This window comes from Ptychodera flava, chromosome 12 (genome assembly GCF_041260155.1).
Source record: "Ptychodera flava strain L36383 chromosome 12, AS_Pfla_20210202, whole genome shotgun sequence".
Lineage (NCBI taxonomy): Eukaryota > Metazoa > Hemichordata > Enteropneusta > Ptychoderidae > Ptychodera > Ptychodera flava.
Window position 1 is genome coordinate 19719987 of NC_091939.1, and position 22553 is coordinate 19742539.

Here is a 22553-nt window from a genome sequence, read left to right on the forward strand (position 1 = left end):
AGATTAGATGGTCACACTGACGTTATTTCGCACTTCTCAAACATTGACTCGAGGAAGAGGATTTTATGACGTCATACTGCTCTTGCTTCGAGGATTTCCCCGAACTCGCTACGGCCACAGTAAGGATTCCCTCCCGACTGGACCTGTGTCCAGGCTTGTACATAAGCACCTGTGCTTGAGCTTGCAAAACCATAATAATGGGTACCAGAAATCGGCGAAGAATTGGTATCGTTGGATATGGAAAGTTAGGTACACTAAACCTAGCTTGTTTTGGAGTTTTTAACTGGACACTGAAAATGATTTTCCTTGCAGAATCTGCAAGAATTGCATCCATCGATTACATTTTGATCTCATTGCTAGCACAGTGCGAAGTTTCTTTTGTGTTATAAGTAATATATGCTTTTAGATTATTTGCTTTACATCATGTGAGTTTTCACTTCATTGACGATGAATAATTTGAAGATATTCTAATACATTGCTCATAAGAACCCACCTTCAAATTGAGCAGCGCCCTCTGGTTTTGCAGTATTTTTAAGATTTTGTAATACTGCCTTATTGTATTATGACTTATATACATGGGGAATTATGCTAGCAAAACTCATGCATAAAATATTCGATGTGAGAAGTTTACATAAAACAAGGCTACTACAATTTACAGGTCAGTACCTTGTCAAGGAAGTACAGGAAAGAGATGACTTGGAAATAGCATTTGTATGGAACAGGAGTGCATCAGCACTGAAGGAAAAAGTACCAGACAAAGATATTTTAGAGGATCTGGCAAAATTTCCAGAGAGGTAAGCCGACCAGTTTTCCTTAAAAATCTGAAGTTTCTTTTTTTGTTTTAAGACCTGGTTAAGATTTACTTTCACTTAAAATTTAAAGAGTTATGTAAAACCATAGACAGGGGTCTTCCACTTCTCTGTTTGCGATAAACCTAGAGCTGTTTCTTCATAAGACTTCAGGACATCAAATACTTCTAGTTGTATAATGCCTCTGACTTGTTGTTTTTTTCACTTTTATTTCAGAAATGCCGACTTGATTGTTGAAGTTGCACATCCTAGCATTTCTGCTCAGTATGGTGAGGCATTCCTACAGTATGCTGACTATATGGTAAGATATGGCCATATGAGGGTTCAGTTTGTCCTGTGAACAAATATATGATGCACAACCATATTCTATCCACACAGTAGTATGGCAGAAGTGTGATGACTGATTCATAGGTGTCCTCTTTGATCCAAGACAATTACAATTTTGTGCATCGATGTATGGCCGAAAATCGTAAAATGTATAGTGAGTTCAGAAGTGTGTTGATGATATTGCTGAAACAGGCCCATAAAATGTACTTTGTGAAAGTGTTTTGTTGTAGCTATGTTCAGTAATTTTCTGCGACATTACGATATTCTGTGAAATCTGTTGATCAAGAACACTCCTCAGAGCAACTAAATTGTTTTTATAATAATAGACATGTAATTTGAGTTGGAACTTTGACATAAAAATCTCTCTGTAATATAGTCTCAGGGATGCCCTGAATAGAAAGGTGTCTGTTGATAGAATGTTTTACTCAATGATTTATTTGTGTCTGATATTTCCAATGTTGGATTACCAACAGCTCTTATTAGATAAAATGCTATACCTACAGTACTTGTTTATTTGTGTCTGATGTTTTGAAGGTTGGGTCACCAACAGCTCTAGCCAATCAGGATGTAGAAGACAAGCTCAGGGCAGCTGCAAAGAACCATGGCATGTATATCCCCATCGGGGCATTCTGGGGAGGAGAAGATATCCAGAAAATGGCCAACAGGGGAACACTACAGGTAAAGGACTCACTTTTCAAAGCAGGGACTACAAAAAGTGAAGTCCCCTCTGTCCAAAATGTAATGATCAACCAGAAGCTGGGTATCAATTATGGACTGCATAACCTGATTTACCACCAAAGCCAAATTGTATACCAAACCACTTGTGCCAATATATATATATATATATATATATATATATATATACATGCACATACACACACACAGAGACACACACAGACACTCACACACACACACACACATTTTACGATTCAGACTTGTTTGCTGACAATCAGAATTACCTGTATTTGCATAGTTTATTTTGCAAAGTCGCCTGAAAGGCATTCTTTGTTTCTCAGTACGTTGATATTAAGGATACCTTAAAACATCTTGAATGTTTCTGAAGTAGTACATATGTACTTAACCTTTCACTTTTCTCACCTCACCACATGACATCTTCACAGGGTTTGAAAGTGACAATGAAGAAACATCCAGATTCCTTCAAACTGAATGGTGTGTTGAAAGAGAAGAATGATGCCATCACAGGGAACTCTGCAGTGGTTCTTTATGATGGTAAGATACACCTACCCAGCAGTGTTTCAGCTTATGGCATGATCTCAGTGACTCACATTTTCAAACTGATGGCAGACGTTATATAGCTGTGCTTCATCTTTTGTCTGTACACTGCCTGTTCATAATTATTACCTTTTGTATGTCACTAAGTCAACAAAGGCTTTCAAGCACACACTTTGAAGCAAACTTGGTCGAACTTTGCTGCACCTGAATTGAAGTTTCTTTCCCTTAACTTAAAATCGTCATTGTCAAGGGATTAGTTTGTGAAATAAGGATTATAAATTACAATACTTATACTTATTTGCAGTGGAACTGAAATATATTTGCGCAAGGCAGGTTATTGTGAGTAACATGCAATGTCATACGTGTACTTCTGTAAAAGCCATTATATCAGTATATGATGAAAATAGATGTGTGTACTGAGTGATAGGACAAAATTATCCTATGGTCAATACACAAAAACTTGCAGGCTTTGAACATTGAATGCAACCCCCCCCCCAACCCTTGCCCCACAAACCCTGCTGAAATCAGTTCCATTCACCCTATTGTAAACTGCACCACAGCCTAGTTGAAATGTCCAGATAGAATGCTTTGATCAAATGTTACAATTGTAATATATATGCACACAATGCCAAACCAATATACTTCAGTAAAGAGCTATCACACAAAGTGTGAATTTCAAATTGCATGATGTTTTTTTTAATTTCAGGTCCAGTGAGAGATCTGTGCCCTCTTGCACCAAACAATGTCAACACCATGGCTGCAGCTTCTATAGCAGCTCATAATCTTGGATTTGACAAAGTTCAAGGATCAATTGTATCCGATCCAAGGCACGTAAGCATGAACATAGTTTTGAGTGCGTGACTCCTCATAGAACTGAAAAACGTTCTTTAAAATAAATGGACTATTGGATTCTTTTTATGTCATATGGAATTTCCTCACAAACTTCTGTAGACAATTAATTCACTGGTGTCATGTATTTACTGAATATTGTCTGCAATTAAATGTCAGCATATTGTTTTGATGTGTGTACCATATATCCAACATATATGATCTATTTGTGATAAACACTCAATGTTCATCTAGTATAAAGTAATTACCCAGCTCATGAGAAGGAATTTTTTTATGAGAAGTGCAGATATTCAAATTTATAATCCCTAGTAACACCTTGAAAAGAAAGGTTGCCACATGCAATACTAATATTTCTTTAACCATGATGTTATATAAATATTGTTGATGTGTTTGTGTTTTACAGTTTAACTGATTGGCACATTGTAGAGATTGATGTCACTGGGCCTGGCGATGCTAGCAAAGGCCAAGCATTCACGGTGACCACAGTGCGCAAGAATCCAGCCAAAGTTGGAGAAGTTACCGGCTCTGCAACTTTTGCATCCTTCCTGAGCAGCTTGCTCCGTAAGTATCTCTCACCTTTGACCCCAAACAAAGTACCCTTGACCTTTCACTCCAAATAAAGAAAGATATTAGCAATAGACTTGTAAAAGGCAGGTGAGTATCAAAGGTTTACCTTATACTGTTCTTTAGCTCTTATTTACGTTCCTATCAGTGTGGTATGTACTAAAGCGTAACTAACATTCACAGTCACATGTCTATGAAAAGGGATTTGTTTTGCATGTAATTGAAATAGGAAAGTCACACATTTCTATTACTTCACAGGTGCCAAGGACATGGGTGCTGGTGTTCATCTCTGCTAGCCATGGTGATTGTCAGTCAAAGAAACCACCTTTGGAAAGTTCTAACTGATGCTGTAAGCTGCAACTGCCAAAATGTGATGGTGCTTAGTATTCAATACGCTTGGATGGCTGATTTCTGTACAGGGTAACCGTTTGGCAGATTGGAAAAAAAATATTAAAATATCACATTTTTAGTCACAAAACCTAAATCTGAATTTCAGAAATTCACTCAGGAAATTTCAAGTGTGAACACTGGCTAATGGTGACACACAGTAATTTATCAAAAATATGACCCCAAAGGAAAACATGTGTTGCTATGGAAACTAGCATGCCTTTCAAATATAACAACTTCAATATGACACATTTGACATGTGAGCACCCACAATTCCATGTCAATGTGTTGTCAGATCATCAGCATTTCGGGTGCAGGGTTTTCATACAAAATTTATAAAAGAAAAGACCTATATTTTTGATACTTAATATGTAATAAAAGTGGTGCTTTTAATAATTTAAAAAAATTCCTTCATGGTAACAATCTCTTTGACTCATATTCAACTCCTGTAAATGTGCTTTGAAAATTTCAGTTTTCTCGTCTGTTGCAATATTGAGTTCATATGTTTTGGGATGTATGAATATTCACCAATAGTCACATGTCAAATTAGATTTGCATATTTAAATGATACATATTACAGCAATGTACTTTTCATAAATGAATGCCATTATTTAAATCATCACTGTGCAATTATCAGATGTTTGTTTTACAGGAAAAGTACAAACACTTTGCTTTGGTATTCTAACATTGCATTGGCTGCAAGGTATCACAACGTAATACCTGACAACTAGCAACTCTATTTTGATCAATGGGTGCAACATTTTTTGTAAACTGAGATGTAGATATTTGTTGAACTGTTCCGATTTTTCACCAGGCATATTCAAGTGTTCTTCCCCCCTCTCCAATGTATAAGACTCAAAGTGCAAAATAAGGATCATTGGATTTAAACTTATTAGACAATAGTATATCAAAATGTACGATTTTTTATCCAGTGTCATGCTTCTGTAAAGTTGTCCAGTAGAGGGCGCTATTTTAGACTTTTTTCTGTCATGTCTTTTCACCAAACAAAAGTACCCAATAAAGATGTCTTTGCAAATACAAAATGGCTTCTATGTAAGTGATACTCTCTGAAGTGAAATACTGACTCACACCTAGAATAGAACTAAAGGTTAAAGCATTACAGAAGCTGTGCAAAAGTGGCTCTAAAAAGTGTCCAAAACATATCAAATCAGTTCTGCAGTCACATATATGCATTGTTGTTGTTGTTTCCTGATCTGTAGTACAGATGTGCCCTTCTCACAGCCCCAGGCAGGGTTACTAGCCATTACATCAGGCATTCAAGACTTTGCCATTAATCACGTCAAATCTTTGCATGTTCATTCAACAAAGAGATGGTGTAACTATAGACAGTTTTTCTTCTGTCTACCGGTATGGTGTAACATTGACTGGTTCATGCTTTTCACTGTCTGAGTTTGGTGTGTTGAATGTTAGTTCCAATGAGGGTTGGAGTTGTACATTGTCACACCAGAGATGGAAGGGTCAACTCTTCCATTCAAACTATATGTTGACACTAATGGAATCATCCAAAAGGACGGTGACAGAGTCAAACATAACATAGCAACAAACTCATTAAATACCCACACGCACACTGCACTATGCATGGTGCAGGTAGATTGCCAGACCAACTGTGTGTGCATGTTGAAAATATAACAGTATATATTCTGATATCTACCAGAAACTGTTGAATTGTATTGTAAATTTGGTCATTTAAACCGGCAAAATTAATTTACTTTATTTCAAATCAAAACACATTGACTGACTGAAAGCACAAAGCCACATTCATCCCTGTATAAAGAAGTCTTCTGCAACACAATACTCTGTCACATGTCTAGATTAAAGGTAATATTACCCGACATTTCATAGGCCATATGTCATGAATCTGAAAAGGAGACCTTGCATTGGATGATGGGAAGGATGGCTTGGAATATCTTTTTAATAAAACTACGAATGTAAGTAATGAGACACTACATCTGCTGATGTAAAATCTGACATACTTACTTTGCCTGTAAGCAAAAAAAATCTATTTCCTCTTCTTGCTTTTACTACATGTTAAAACTTGTGTTAGGTCTGTAAGAAACTATTTTGGCTTGACCTGTGTGGCCTGTTTCTCCCAGTCTGGTCCTCACATGAATCATTGTTTGGCTGGCAAGAATTGCATTTCTGTGAATTAACGAGCCTGAACAGAATCCTTGGCACTGATACAGATATACCTGTAGCCTGCAGTTTTCCCTAACTGTAATTTCATACCAAGAGAGAAAAAAAAGTTTTGCCCTTCAAACAATAAAATGGACAAAATTGTGAACTACATCACTGGTAGCTATTGTTCAGTAACAACTGACATTTCATAACTCACCATATTGGACATTCCAAGTCTTTCGCGTCATAGTACAATAACTTCAACAGATAACCTGATATGTATGACACTTTGCACTTTCATAACACATGCCAAACTTTTCACTATTGCACATTTACTCAACTTTTAACAACTCACAAAAGCAGCCACGCAGTGGGTACAGTAAATCAACATGCTTTATTGCTGATGAAAAATAATTTCTACAGATGTGTATCTCTACAACAAATACCTCAGATATCTATAAAACTGTTCTAAATTTAAAATGCACTACCACCATCCCACAAAAAATGGACTGAAAAAATGTTCACTTTCAAAAATGATATACTGTACAGCCACTAGACTAAGTTTAAATTTTGCCATCCTATATCAATTTTTTTGCAAAAAAAAACTAAATAAAACTTTTCACCTAAACATAAGCTGCAAATCTTGTAAATAGTACTGGAACCGCTGATTCAAGCTTGGAATTTCCTCTTGTACTTGCTCAGCAACAGGCGTCTCCTTGTTAGGTGGGAAATAATTTCTGCTTTCCATGGAGGTACCTTCACGTAACTTGTTGTCAGTTTAAGGCACAAAAAAGAACCACAAATATTGGAATATGAACTAGTTCATAAAAAAGTAGGTGCAACCCATCAAAAAATGGAATGTTCTTACATACTTAACTGTGGGATTATTGGAAACTTAGAGGGGAGGATCAGGTTGATTAATCCAAAATGTGGAAATGTAACTGGAATAATTGTACTCCTTTTGTTGTCAATAAATGTGAATAAAAATATATCTTACAATCACATATTATATCTCCACCTCTTGTAATTAGAAATTTTCCATCAAATTTTCACAAAAATTTTTTGAAGCTGGAATTTTCTCGTGTAATTTCGACTGAATAATTTGTATACTGATATTTCATGAGGGAAAACCTTTACACAATACAGGACAACAGTTACATGCAAAACAAGACATCAAAACTTTGTCAGGATATGTAATAACCAAATTAACAAACTCCATTATTAATATTTGGTAGTTTCTCACCCTATAACAAATGAAATCAGATAGCTTTCCTTCCATTCTCAGTGATTAAATAATAATAATTTTTGTTTCCTCTTTATAGAACTATGCCCCTTTGTCAAGGTAAATCAGCTGGCGTGATCAAAACTAAGTGAATCTGCTTATTAAAATGTTATTGATTTGTGCACATGTTAACTTCTTGCAAGAATTTGGTAGTCTTGGCTATTAATTCCCCTTCCCCATTCACTGAATGTAAATAATGAGACACTAAATAATTTCAAGTAGTTTATATTATCAATGATCAAATGACTACAAAGCTATAAAATAAATAATTGCTACTTTGTGATTCTTTGGATTAGCCTTTGTGATACAATAACTGACATACTATACAAAGAAAGATTATTTTACTTGAAAACTCCTTTACATATAATCTACAAGTACAATCTCATTGCTCAACGATTTGCTACATAGGACACAGTAAATAACAATGTTTCAGACATGTTGTTATGCATATCAATAGCACTGACCAATTAGTTTAAAATAATTTGAATTATGTTTCACATGTTAAAACATTTTGCACAGTGTCCATCTGAACACACTACACACTGAATACACCCTTGTTACTATTTCTGCGTAAAATTCCTCTAGAACTTCCATAGATTAATTCAACTGAGCCTGCAGGCTAAAGAAGACACCTGTATTAAAGGGTGGGGGTCATCCTGTCTATGTCTGTGCCTGTGCATTCTGGACCATACACTGAGCCTCTTTTGATGCACAACATAGCCAAACATCCCTTGTGCATACAACACCACATTTAAAATGGTGAAGCAGCTTCACGTAAATGAAGGGAGGCAAACAAAGTTTATTTGGCAAAGTCTTGCAGTGACTGGAGAGCTGCAAAAACTGGTGAAAAGCTGGTGAACTATGAACATGCATCAAATACTGAATTTGCTTTCATTTGCTGGGAAAGTCCTGGGAAGAGGCACAGTTTATCAACAAGGAGGTCACATAGCTGCAGACAGGACATCCCCTTTCTTTTCAGGCATTTTGATTATACTTTCAGTTTTAGTTCTTAGAAACAACAACATTTTCTTCTTAAATTTCTCCAAAATGTAAGGTAGTAAGTCTTGCAATTGCAACCAGTTGTATACAACATGCAATGTTAATAATTTTGACAAATGATTCCTAATTGGAATGTTGTATGTTACACACACACATGGGTTTGAAACGTTGGACACTGGGTATATCAACATGATTTTAAGTAAAACAACAAACCGTATTTTACAACACACAGGACAAAAACAATGGAAGATACATCAAAATTTGCAGCTAATGGAGCTTTACACAAGTCTTCACCAACAAATTTCAGCATTTGTTTGATAATGAGATAGACATCCACCTTAAATATAAGAATAACAGATATATTGTCACATTGTGCCTCAGTGTTTCGTTGTGACAACACTGTCACATGTATAATTTAAGACACTATACCAGGCAGCTGATAAAACAATAACGGAAGCACATACATAGAAACGGCATATAATCACCCGTTTGAAAATTGAAAGGTACCAGTGAACTTTCAACATCAGAAACGATTGTGTTAATACTTTTAAACACAAGGTAATACTGAATACTGATTATAATAAGATACAATGTAAAATTAAAATTAAGATGAAACCTTTGGTAATTCCATTCTACATCCCCTAACCAAACTTTAAAGCATTTATGAAAAGTGGACACCACCTTGTTTTTTAAGAACAAATTGTGTACTGCCAGACATGGAAATAAAAAGAAAACTTCACTGCATATCACAATCTTTTTCTTCTTATCTCAGTACTACATGAATTAAAAAGTTAACCTTGACTTTGCAGCATTCTTGTCACTAATACTTCAAAATACTCAGCGAAATATCACCATCTTGCACTAGTATTTCCAAAACAAGATATATGATTAAATATAACAAAGATAATTAAAAACAGTCATTTCATCAACCCGGCAAGTACATATATGAAAATAGCTATGATAAATACCATACAATCAAAATAACCTTCTGGTGAAATTCTTTTGTAACGTTGGTTGATGGGAGTTTAAATTTGGTCAAAGTCAATGCGCTGAGTTTCATGCACATGAATTAATTGTGTTTTCATAGATTTAAACTTTTTATCTCCTATTTATTGAAAAAGAAATATTCTCAAACACTATTCTACTTTATGGAGAATGAGAAACTTACAGAACCTACACATACAATTGAAGATCAAAAGTCCCTATATATGAAATACATGCATATTTCACAGTCAGGATTGCAAGCCAAGAACAATATTTCTCCACCAATGGTTTGCTTTCAGCATATTGATTTATGATATAGGTTTCAATCTTTAAATTTTCTTGCCTAACTTTAGATAACTTAGAGCCTTGTGTATGTTTAGCAATATTTCAGCGATAAATATGTCTATAAAAAAGCAATATTCATTTGTTGGGATTTGTCATTGAATAAAGAAATATACAAAGCAATGATGAAATAATTTCAAAGGGTTACTTTTGAAAGACATCGCTGTCACGTCTGTCATGTACAGTCACTTGAAAAGGCTGCCGTCATTTCCTTTGATACGTAAAACGTTCACCAAGTCACATTCAGCTCTACTAAATAAACAAAAATCATGACGTTATTTCATCTCTTTAACTTCACACAAGCAAGTAAGCAATTATGTAAATCAGGAAAATTAAGTTCAAAGTCAGAGAAAAAGCTTCAAAGCTGCATTCAAAATGCATGATCCTCTGTGATTAGGCAAATGATGATATAAGGTGACATTTTTATTGGTCAATTGCTGTTTTAAAGAAAACTGTGATTGGTTAATTGCCATTTGAATCTTTTGAATCTTTGCCATGATGCTTTAAAAGCCAACTTTTTGATTTGTCGATTGTCATCTGAATCTTTCATTTGCATGCTTTCTGGCCAATGATTACGGCTTTCTTGTTCAGTGAGGGAAACAGCATGAAATGATGAAAAGAGGGAAGATATCAATAGTGATCAACACAGTGAAGTGGCAGGTGTTCTGCTCTGCCCTGGATTTTCACAAGGTGACCGAGATGAACATAGAATATATCATGGAAAATGAAAATGAAAAAGGCAACATTTATATATGTACGCAAGACACATTGACAAACACAGCAAACCCCTTGGAAATTGATCTATTTTACCAGGTCTCTCACTAACACAAAGCATAAGCTGCTTGTAAAATCATCTCTTTGATTAATTTTACCTTCGTAATAACACATTGCCAAAGTTCTAGATATTATTTATACTGGAAAGACAATCATATGAATACATTTTCAGTGGTTTGGGATTTGTCATCTGCCAGTGACTGATCTGATACGATACAACTCTTGGCATAAGTTGAAGGCAAGAGTTGATTGGAAATTGAAAAGTTACAGTCCAGAGGTATGAATCAAACATGCAATGTTATGTGATTTGACTGCATTGAAATTAAAATGAAGGTATCAAGTAATCATGCTGTACTGTGCGCAAAAAAAAATATTTTGATCCTCATTCAGTACTGCTTGTTGAGATTTGGACTTAACTTACAAGAATGTCATGGCAGTATATATCAAATTGTGGTAATGTTTACAGAATACAAAGACAAGAAAGTCATGTTCTTTCTAGCAATGACTGATGATGAAATGCATATTTTATGGCAAGGATGGCAACACAATGCAACAATTATGGCAAGAGTGAATGAAGTCAGCTGTATCAAGGTAGTACATGGGTCCAAACTGAAAGACTTAACTTTTCCTTAAGTTTTCCAAAAGGAAATCTGAAACCATTCCTTTTCGAAATCAATAATGATGATCAGGGGTCAGCGTGTTAAAGTTGGAACCAAGTTGGTACTACAGAAAAAAATTACTCGACATATACCGACACCTGAAACTCAAATGGCTACCATCCGTGTTAATATTTAATGTTCGATTTTTCACAACAATAAGCTGGTGAAAACGTTATTTATTCTATGCGCTTCAAAATGAGCCCCAGATGTGGTTGACCAAAACTTGTAAAAGTTTGAAAGAGTGGATATCTGTCTCTGAGGCACATTCTTCCTTCACACATCATAAGTACTTTTTATTGGGATCTGGAATTAACTTACAGCAATGTCTTGGCAGTCTGACCAAATAATCCCAAGTAATGGCAAAGAATACAAGGTGGCATTGAAACTCCTGATGTTTTAGCACAGAAAGAAACACTTTTCATTGACAAAAATTTCACACAGTTCAGTCTCATGACTAGAACTTTCACTGCAAGTTGAGTTGTATAAAACATCAAGTGATATGTTGAATGAAGCAGACAACACTTTACAAAAGAATTTATTTGCTGGGAAAACTTATCTCTGGGAGCATTCAAAAGCTAGACATACACTGCAGTTACAATTGAGGAATTGAAGAACAAAAGAAAGTGGAATGCTAGGTTTCACAAGATTGCATACGTTACATGTCTGCAGCAAGGTAGGCGGCAGCAGGAGAAGTAAGTGAAATGCAGAACACTGATGAAGAATTATAACAGGACAGAAATATCTGTTTGACAATATGCAATTGGCTTAAAGGAAGCTGAACTTTGAACCAAATTCAAATGCAAATATTCAAAACAATACATTGAGGTCAAAGGTCATGCTATTGAATATTCCACAAGACAGTGTTTTTCTGTATTCTTCAAAAAATACAATTTTGTAAAGGTTTCATTCATACTTTCATTGCTTCACTTAGATTTGTTTTTGATACCTTCAAAGAATTTCAGTATTTTTATCAAAAATAAAAAAATGTTTGATGGTGACGAGGATTTGGTTTGGAGAGAAGTTGCTCTGTAAAAGACGAAACAAATTAATTGTTTGCGATTATTTATAATTTACAATTCGATAACATCCTCATCACCGCCAACAGATTGTTTACGACTCTCACTTACTTCATCCTGCCGTTCATCAGTATGATTATTTTGTATATCTGCATTCTCTGTCCTTTCCAAGCTCTCTTGATTACTTGCTTTTTTCAGAGTATCGTCCGGTGACTCTACAACTCCGATACCACTTTCCCTCTCATCAGCCACACCATCGGCATCATTCACATCTTCTTTTCCGTCCTCTTCTTTACCAGGTTTGTCATCAGCTTTGTCATTTTTCTCCATATCAGGCTGATCATCAGAGATGAAATCAGACCTCAGCTCTCTCAGTCTCTTGAACTTTTCTGTGATAATGTCAAATTCTTGATGTCCAAAGGCTCCCGCTCCTCGATGTGTGGTGAGTTTTACGGCAGTTGGTATGATAGGTTTGGCTAAGCCCACTGGCTTTTCGTGTCTAACTCTGGCTTTGTCTTCCTCTACCCTCTGAGCTCTCATCTTATGAATCTCCAGGTATTTCTGTTCTAGGTTTTCCGCTGTTGCAGCCATTTCTTCTTTGGCTGCCTCTGCCTCATGGAGTTTCTGGGTTGCTTGCTGAAAATGAAAGAAAACACAAGCAATTTGAAAACAGACTCTGGTTTCTCATGTCACCATAATTCTGTCATTATACATTAGCTTGACGAAAACGTCTAATACAAAGACATCTGTGATTGGTCTATTTCTTTATGTTTCATAGTTTCGACCAATCACAGACATCTTTCCATGAGAGCTGCCCTAACACATCTCACAGAAAGCTGTCTGTGATTGGTCTATTTCTTTAAGTTTCATAGTTTCGACCAATCACAGACATCTGATCAACAGAGCTGATCAACAGACATCTACCCATGAGAGCTGTCCTAACAGCTCTCATAGAAAGGTGTCTGTGATTGGTCTATTTCTTTAAGTTTTATAGTTTAGACAAATCTGTAACTTTGTGTAACATGTGCATAAATTATAAAACCAATCTGATTATATCTTCTACCAGGTGGCAGGCCAGCAAAAAGTCACATAAAAATAGGTCATGTAAAAGTCATATTTTTCAACCACATTAAAAATGTTTAGAGTACAGGAACAGTATTCATGACAAACATTTAAACTGAAAGTAACTATCAAATGTGTTTCTCAGCAAGACAGAAGATTACAGTAATTATGTTGAACAAACTGTTCCTCAGATGTTATATATAATTGACTAAATTTTGCAAAAAGCTGTTTTCCAACTAAAATTTTCCTCAAGTGCCAGCTGAGAGAGAAATTTTCAGTACACTAAAGACTCAAAAACATACTTTAAGTTGTTCATCAGCGGCAAGTCTTTGTTGTTCAAGCTCTTCAAGTTTTCTCTGTTCCTCTTCAAGTCTCTGTATCTGCATCAGTCTCTCCTCCTCTACTTCCTCTCTCTTCTGTCTCTCTGAGTGTAGCAGTTCCTCCTGCTGGGATTTCAGTCTCTCCAGCTCCTCCCGTTTCTGCATCTCCTCCTCCAGTAACCTGTATCAACACAACAACAACACTGTTTTATTAAGCTGTCTACCCTCCGAGCTAGATATCACGTTGGTGAGAGAAAACTTTGCATACTGCATGTACTACTGTTGAGAAGACTCGCAGAAATTTCAAGATTTTTCAAAACTGACTCAAAGGGTTCAGGAGTGTTGTATGTTTGACAGCATTGTACATGGCTTTTTAGGATGGCTATTATTCATGAGAAAATTATTAGAAGCACTGAAAAGTCTCCAACTACAGTAAAAAGGATATTACATTGAGTGGTTTGTCTTTGTCAAAGGCCCTTGCTGGCTGCTCAATGTTATCATTCTGCCAATAACATGTGTTCTAGGACAGCATGCTACATAAAGCCCAGTTCAGCAACCTAGCCTAGACTGTAACATTTTGCAATGCAATGCCTTGCTTGCTCTATGCACCGTGTTTGGCTAACTGTTGTAGGCACACCAATCTCTAATAAAGTGAGAAGCTGTTAGGACTCCTACAGAACAAAAGCTGCCAAAGAATCTAACCAACAGCTATACAATAAACTATTTCTATCTATAAAAATCAAAATTCATTTGACGCAATTGAACTTGTCACACTAAAAATTTTTGTTTTTTTGCACTTAAACCTTTCACCAGATTGGTCAAAAGCCATTGTGATCAATGATGATTTATGGTAACTGGGATAAACTGTTTCAAAATATTTTCTGTCTTTGTACTTGACTGCTGATACAAGAGTGGCATCTACATACTGCATGATGTTACAGTAATAATGACATATTCTAAAATTCACATAAATTGTTAAGATTCCTCTTTTGAAGCAGAAATTTTGAAACATGTTCATGTGTCAGTGTCATAATCTTCTAACCTTGCTTGAAGAGCTCTGACTATTTCTTCATCTCTCTTGGCTTGTCTTTCCTGTTCTAACAATTCCTGGGCCTGTCGATAGAGCTCTTCCAGCTCAGCCATTCTCTTCTCTTCAGCTTCTCTCAATGCAGCCAATTCAGCCACCCTGGCCTCTGCTTCTTCTCTGGCCTACAATGAAAACAACATCAACAGTCCAATGTTGGCATACTTCAAGATAACCCCCTCCATCTACAAATGTTGGAATCAACTCCATTATTACATATGTACCACAGTTTACTCGCATCGAAGCGCGCGCGTACTACCGGTATTTGCACTGCAGTGCAATACCAAAAACATTATGCCATTCCCTTATGTTAATGAGTATTTAACAATTTTGACCCGGAACTATTTATGTTTGTAAACACAAAAAATGTCGTCTACAAGATTTCGTTTCACTTTGGTTCGATGCTCGTTATAGTAAAATGCACGACATTACCGATTACAAACTACGACAATGAAAATTGCATGTACTTATTATAGTGTGAGGATGATTTTTATTATCCGCAAGAGCAGTTTGTTTGTCAGCGAAGCCAAAACATTGACAACGGGCGACGTCCGTTTCTAGCTCAATGGTGGATACACGGTGGCCGCCGTACCACAGCGGCTATCATACATCGAAACACACGTAACTGCGGGCGCAGCGGAGCCAATTAAACAGTTAACATTTTCAGAGACGTTTTGCCAGACAGTAGTTTTCTCACCGGACATTCCCTGTTTACAATAGAATGTCACTTTTGCATGCAGTTTATTCTGTGCTTGTGTGTCCTACATGCTACTGATAACAGTGAGCGCTTGTGTGTGCCACGGTATCGCGGTAAACACTGAAATTTGATCGTTCGACAAGTTACATTTGCCGTACTATCTTACTCCCGTAAAAATCTTCAAACTGTTATTTGTATCGATCATTTAGATGCATTTCGAGCTCAACATGAAAAAAATCAAAAGCGTTCCATGTTCAAAGTTCTCTTCGTTTGGCTATCTATGGCATGTTGCTACGTTTGTGTACGTGTGAGCGATCGCAAGCAGAGTGCGAGCCCTTCGACGTTCCTCTTACGTCATCTTGATAAACAAGTAAACAATAGTTTAGCCAATCAAAATAGAGGGTGTGGCGGCGTTGACCAATGAAAAGTGAAAGCTGATTCGATGCCTCATTACAGTGATGTCAATGTTATATAACTCCGCAGGGTCGCCCTGAAGCTTTGACAGACAAGTAGTACGCACGACTAAATCGTCGATTCTCTCAATAAATGATGCAAATAAAAGACAGAACATATGTAATAATAACAGAACCCCATGGCTTGTGAGTGTACGCGCGCCGTACTAGCGGTATTTGCACTCGTGCTGCGGTGTATTCGGCTGTCCTTTAACTCGCTTTGCTCGTGAAAGGACTGCCGCCGAATACACCGCAGCACTCGTGCAAATACCGCTAGTACGGCGCGCTTGCACTCACCGGCAAGGGGTTCTGTCATAGTATCTTTGATGGCACAATTGGACCAGATACTACGAAATAGGGAAGACAGACTTTAACTTGTTTGCTTTCAGTTTAGAAATTGACCCCCTTCACTACGCAATTGTGGAATAATCGTTTTGTTTTCTGAACTGCAATCGGCCTTCATTCAGACTATCAAGGGTGTTTAAGACTTCATCAGCTTGTTTTCAGTACAGTGTAGATTTGATACTGTCACAACAAAATTTTTGAACGCCGTATCTGATATTATTTCATGGAACAATCCTGTTTCTGTATACATCGACAACACATCTTTCTGGCAATGTGTATCCAATGTTGGGGTCACCACTGAACTTCATAATTTGATTGCCTTTTCTCTATCAACTCAACAACTGTACGTGTACTATGGCACTGGAGAACTGGTATGAAGTGGAATTCAGCTTTTCAAATCTAGTTTCAGAATCAATCCTACATTACCCAACAATAAAGAGTTAATCAAGTCACAGCTATGAGAAAAATAGCGTCAATGACACTGTAGCTCCCATCCTGGACTATTTAGTGTTTGTTCTCTGGTCAGATATTTGAACATGTGTGAAAGGGATAAAGTGCATGAAGTGAAAATACTTAAATGAAATGTACTGGAGACAGTGAAATATGTTTAATGTAATTATTCAGAATATAAAATGGAAAAAAATACAGAATGAGATATATCGAATACTGTGATACAACCATTAACTAAACAAGTCATTTACAATGACATAGTCCCCACTTGTAATAGGAGTATTAGTCTTGATGGGGCAGGAAAATATGGTCATTAAGAAGTATCACTGGAGTGTATATGTTGAGATCTATGGGCACATAGGTCTATGTCGTTGTTTTTCTCAATTTGAAACACATGTGGCATGTCTAAGTTATGGTTCTAAATCGGGAAAAAAGATCAGACCTCTAGCAGTATTGGCCAGCCAAGAAATACATATGCGCATTATAAATGAGGTACAAGATGTGACATCTTAAGGTCTAATATCCTATCAAAATTGGAGGGTATAGAACTTGTGGTTACTGAAATATGCATATATATGTATAATCAAGGTCAAAGTCATCGAGGTCACATGACATTTTGAAAAAAAAAATTATATTGCTAATTAATCCCTATATGCCAAAAAATCAGATCTCTAGCTCTATTCGCTTGCCCAGAATTAGATGTGTACATAATTAATGAGGTAAAGCGTGTGTTGTCATAAGGTCTCCCATCCTACTAAATACAAAGGACATAACACTTATTTATTGACATAAACATATATTTTAGGTAAAAGTCATCGAGGTCACATGACATTTGGTCAAATAATTTCTCTCCTATAGTTATCCCTATATACCAAAAATCAGACATCCAGCTCTATTGGCTCGCTCAGAATGAGATATGCGCATAATTATTAAGGTACAGTATGTGGCGTCATAAGGTGTCCAATCATACTAAACATGAAGGGTGTAGCACTTGTGGTTACCGAGTTATGGAAAAATATGTATATTTGAGGTCAAAGGTCACCGAGGTCACGTGACATTTTGTCAAAAAAATTGTTTTGCTAAGTTATCCCTACATACCAAAAATCAGACCTCTAGCTCTATTGGCACGCTCAAAATTAGATATGTGCATAATTAATGAGGTACAATATGTGGCGTCATAAGCTGTCCCATCATACCATACATGAAGGGTGTAGCACTTGTGGTTACTGAGTTATGGACAAATATGTATATTTGAGGTCAAAGGTCACCGAGGTCACGTGACATTTTGTCAAAAAAATTGTTTTGCTAAGTTATCCCTACATACCAAAAATCAGACCTCTAGCTCTATTGGCTCGCTCAAAATTAGATATGCACATAATTAATGAGGTACAATATGTTGCGTCATAAGGTGTCCCATCATACCATACATGAAGGCTGTAGTACTTGTGGTTACTGAGTTATGGACAAATATGTATATTTGAGATCAAAGGTCATCAAGGTCACATGACATTTTGTCAAAATATCCGAGATATATGCGTGAACGGATGGACTTACGGATGGACGAACAGACGGACATGACCCAATCTATAAGCTCACTGGACTTCATCTGTGGGGACTAAAAATTGTGTCACTGCATCCTTTTTGCAATATGAATACGATGAGAAACTAAATTTTTATTTTTCGTGGCCTTATACATGGGAGTCTATGGAGATCTGCCTTATACATGGGAGTCTATGGACGTGTAAACTAAAAATATGCAAATTTCACCACGATTTGCCCAAATTTGGGAAAGGTCACTCCTATGCACTTCCATACCAAGTTTCAAATCAATCGGACTTGTGGTTTCAGAGCAGGAGATTTTTTGACCAAAAATGGGAGAAAATTACAAAAAAATTCATGAAAAATAGCAAGTCCAAGATACTGACCCAAGATGTGCACAATCATTTCATGTCAGCCCAAAGTACTTACATGCTAATTTTTCATGTAATCTGCTCAGTGGTTATTGAGTTTTTTCAATTTTGACTGTTTTTACATTTTTTCACTTAATTTGCATATTTTTGGCAATGACAACTTCATTTGAACAAAATCTCATCTACAGCCCATCATCCATGTACACACCAAATATCAAGATGAAATGTACAGTGGTTTTGGAGTTTTTGATGTTGACGGACAGACATACAGACATACAGACATACAGACGTACAGACATACAGACATACATACATACAGACATTTCCCTAGCCTATAAGAATAGCTTCCATTGCCATATATACAAATGGCTATGGGAGCTAAAAAACAGCTTGAAGATGTCATTAAACTACTACACACTGTTTAGGCTAAGATACACAGTGTAAGTTTCTGTTTAATCTCAGAGTAAACAAAAGTACAGAAACTTCTAGTGGTTCATCATTACATAAACTGGTACATCCTGACTAAAACAGACCTTTCTTTCTTCTTCCAGTTCTCGTTTTTGTCGTTCTCGTTTTTCCATTTCTTCTTGTAGCAACCTATCCTCCTCTTCTTGGCTTTCTCTCCTGGCTGACCTTTCCTCTCGTCTCTTCATGAATGCTAATTTTTGTGGTGACATGCCAGTTGCCAAACACTCTAGAGTCAACTGTACAGCTGCGTTAAGAGGAAACAATTCACCAATATCTTGTCATTCATTTTGATTGTTTGTTCGGGTTTTTTTATTCAAAACAATATTTGAACAGAGCATCTTCCTTATGGATTGAACAATGATGTACCGTGTTCACATTTATAAATTACAAAACACATGAGCTACCTTTGGAAAATTGCAGTGTCTGGTAAGACTAGCTTTCAAACCGAGTAACAGCATAGAATCTAAGATTCTCATGATGCACCACTGGCAGGGGGTTCCTATAGGTCAGTTCATTTGTCACTTAAATTCAAGGGTAAAAGTCTAAGCAATCATTGGGCTAATATCACACCTCCCAACCAAGATTGAAAGGTGTCCTTGCTCGTGAGGGGGGATTCAGCTACATTGCAAGTACAAGCTCATGACATCAATCAGCTGCCAATACAGAAATCAGCCTCACTGTACCTGTATAATACTTCCACAGAATGGCTATTTAAGGAAAGAGTGTATGCATGTAGTGTCATGGATTTCGTGACTGTTATGCGGCCAATTCACAAACAAACCTCTTCACCATAAGAAGCATTTTAGTATGCTGATTGCGTTATAGTGGTAGGTTGTTAATGAACATACTATCGCATCCATGATATATTACCTGCTACAAATAGATAATGTAACAATTTGTTTTTCTTCTTGTGCCTGTCTCTATTGCTGCATCATGTAATTGCATTCTTTGACATGTTACTTTTAAAGTTCAACCATGAAAGAAGAAGTAATAAAGTACCAATTTCACAATCTCTGTGAGATTCTTTCCAAAAGTCTCATCAAATCTTTCACATTAATACCAATACTCATTTAGGCATATTAATGACGAGACTTTTACATCATTAGGAATCAGGCCTACTTGGTCAAATGGAGTGTGGAAGCACTGCTTGATAAGCTTTAAAGAAACCATGGTGTCTTACCGCTTAACCATTCTTGTTTGCTTTTTGGATCAGGTGCACATATTTCATATTTGTTTTTATCTCCTTTCATTTGTACACTGCTAGACAACTGCAATCTGTTTCTGTTACTTCCTCTGTCTGGTAGAGACTGCAATGACAGAAGATATTACACAGAAATTTTCAATATAGGTATACATAGAATTTTCTAACTTCAAAATTTTTGGAAATAATAAGATTTGCTGTTTCTTCATCCATCCAATGTCCATCTTTATGCACATTTTATGAATTCAACAAAAATGTCACAGTGTCAATCCAAAACACTATGAAAATAAAGAAATCAAATTTTGAAACCCCTGAATATAATTTCAAGGCAATTCACTTCAAGTTTCACAGTACAGAAGCAATATTATATATAATATAGCTAATTTTTCCAGAAACCAGTGATATAAAGTTTGGAAACTTATTTTCAGATGAAGTCAAAATATACTGGGATATGGAAACCAAACTGCCGAAAAACCTCTATCTTCAAGAAAGTCTTAGTCTAATTCCTTGATGTCAGCTTCCGAAAGCTAGATTTACTACCTTTCAACTCTCCTCAGTAGATTTTATTTCATAGATTTTGTTTTGTGCTTATCAAAAGAAAAACAATTCTTTTTTTTGAAAACTTCCATTACAAAATGACAATAAAAGTCATAACATTTTAGCCTAAAAACGGGAAGATGGAAACATCAACCAAACTAGGTTAAAATTTAGTGAAAAGAAAGGGAAAAGATTTGATTCAGTGTCTGAGGAACTAAGTGTTACAAATCATTTTCAAAGGATGAGTTCAACCATTTGGTTTAAGCCTTTGACTGCCAAAGTCAACTTTTGTTGCCTTTGTAGAATATAACATAGCCAGCAACTTTTTTCAGATCTAGACAATTTTTTCCAGATTTTACCCGAAATTTTGGTCGAAAATTGTAGCCACTGAAAGGTTATGTCCACTTGATCCAAAATTACCACAAAATTACAGAAAATTTCATGAAATCAATAAAATGTTACACTGAAATTTTGGTGGGTAAAATTACAGCACTCAAAGGGTTAAGACAATGCTTTGATCTTGCCGGTCAAGATCCTATGCTTTTTTACAATCTGTTAGACATTATATTTCACACTTACTTCTACTTTCCAGTTTGTATCAAGCACAATGGTACCCTTTAGTACATTCATATCTCTTGATGTATAATAAGTCAGACTTCCCGGTTTCAAGACAAACCACCTTTCTTTCCAATTGGACATCATGTGGCCTTTCTTTGACATGAATCCCTGCAATGTACAACACAAGTGTGTAAAAGAGATGAAACTTTTAAAGACAGCAACAATATTAAGATACTCATTCTTGCATAAATGGATGCTGTGTAATCAAAAGTTTGTATTACTGATCTTGCATCAACACTCAGTGTAAATTACAAATCATGATTACATGAAAATCAATTGGAGCACAAATACATCATCATAATATTTTTTTGTTATACTTTCTAGAAAAGGTAGCAAAGAAGCTATTTGATTACAGGCTTGCTAAAACCCTACTGAGTACAATCTCTCCTGTTCTTTAACATGTGCAAAATAGCTACTGGTATTCTGTCACACTTCTTCAAAAACAGCAAACAATACCAATGTTAAAGACTGAAAATCAATTGCAAAAACAATTAATGTACTCACATTCTTCACAACTTCATTGATGATTTCTTCATAGATCTCATCAATGGCAGCAGCGACGCAAGCTTCATCAACACCATAGGCAAACCTCGTCTCCAGAGAGTGCAGAACTTGCCAGAAGGACATCAGGGGCAAGCCTCTCCTAATTTCTTCAAACTCTTTCTCGTTCCATTTCCTTCCCATGGCTATGACAACCTTTTCCAGAATGTAGGCGACCTCTTCATGATCCATCCTCAGTGGAAACGCATCCGGTTCAGCTTGCCGGTTAAAGACCATCCACAGTTTGTAGATGTCATCATCCTGGAGTATTTTATTCTGTCTGTCCATGTGAACTTTTGAACACAGCATCCAGCATACGCTGTACATGTCATCCAACTTCAATGCTGAACTTTGTGAGAACAGCTCCATTTCCATGAACCTTCTGTATTCCTCAAAATTGAGTGTTGATTTTGAATCACTGAACTGTTTTTCCAACGCCTCCACGGACTGACGCATGTCTTGCACACCAGTGGCTGTACAAACATTTCCTGTGACCACCTGTGGAACA

The 22553-nt window shown here is 36.3% G+C and overlaps 2 protein-coding genes across 6 annotated transcripts in view; one reads left to right on the forward strand and one right to left on the reverse strand.

The window, feature by feature from the left end:
- The first annotated feature begins 73 nt into the window (after positions 1-73).
- On the forward strand, positions 74-5212 carry LOC139145321 (aspartate dehydrogenase domain-containing protein-like). Its single transcript, XM_070716410.1, has 8 exons — positions 74-249; positions 659-794; positions 1026-1110; positions 1671-1814; positions 2258-2366; positions 3076-3196; positions 3622-3779; positions 4041-5212. Exons 1-8 carry the CDS (start codon positions 198-200, stop codon positions 4076-4078), a joined length of 843 nt encoding a protein of 280 aa, XP_070572511.1. The 5' UTR covers positions 74-197; the 3' UTR covers positions 4079-5212.
- A 1468-nt stretch (positions 5213-6680) lies between these two features.
- Positions 6681-22553, reverse strand: part of LOC139145350 (switch-associated protein 70-like) — a 37236-nt gene continuing 21363 nt past the window's right edge. Inside the window, exons 2-10 of one of the 5 annotated variants that reach the window (XR_011554909.1) lie at positions 22010-22543; positions 21467-21613; positions 20330-20456; positions 19215-19393; positions 14786-14952; positions 13726-13924; positions 12473-12997; positions 8220-10164; positions 6681-8129 (exon numbers count right to left, since the gene is read on the reverse strand). Coding sequence is in view for 4 of the 5 variants with exons in the window: in XM_070716457.1 (XP_070572558.1) it covers positions 12416-12997; positions 13726-13924; positions 14786-14952; positions 19215-19393; positions 20330-20456; positions 21467-21613; positions 22010-22543 (1935 nt within the window). In the remaining variant the exon portion in view is untranslated. Of the gene's footprint in view, positions 10165-10772; positions 12998-13725; positions 13925-14785; positions 14953-19214; positions 19394-20329; positions 20457-21466; positions 21614-22009; positions 22544-22553 lie in introns of those variants that run through there. The other 4 variants (XM_070716458.1, XM_070716459.1, XM_070716457.1 and 1 more) reach the window with 4 other exon arrangements.

What these genes read in the sequence shown, in the direction of transcription:
- LOC139145321 (XM_070716410.1), top strand. Translation starts at nt 198, where the DNA reads ATGGGTACCAGAAATCGGCGAAGAATTGGTATCGTTGGATATGGAAAG. An exon ending in TGCAGTGGTTCTTTATGATG is followed by an intron (nt 2,367 to 3,075) that starts GTAAGATACACC and finishes TTTTAATTTCAG; the next exon opens with GTCCAGTGAGAGATCTGTGC. An exon ending in TCAATTGTATCCGATCCAAG is followed by an intron (nt 3,197 to 3,621) that starts GCACGTAAGCAT and finishes TGTGTTTTACAG; the next exon opens with TTTAACTGATTGGCACATTG.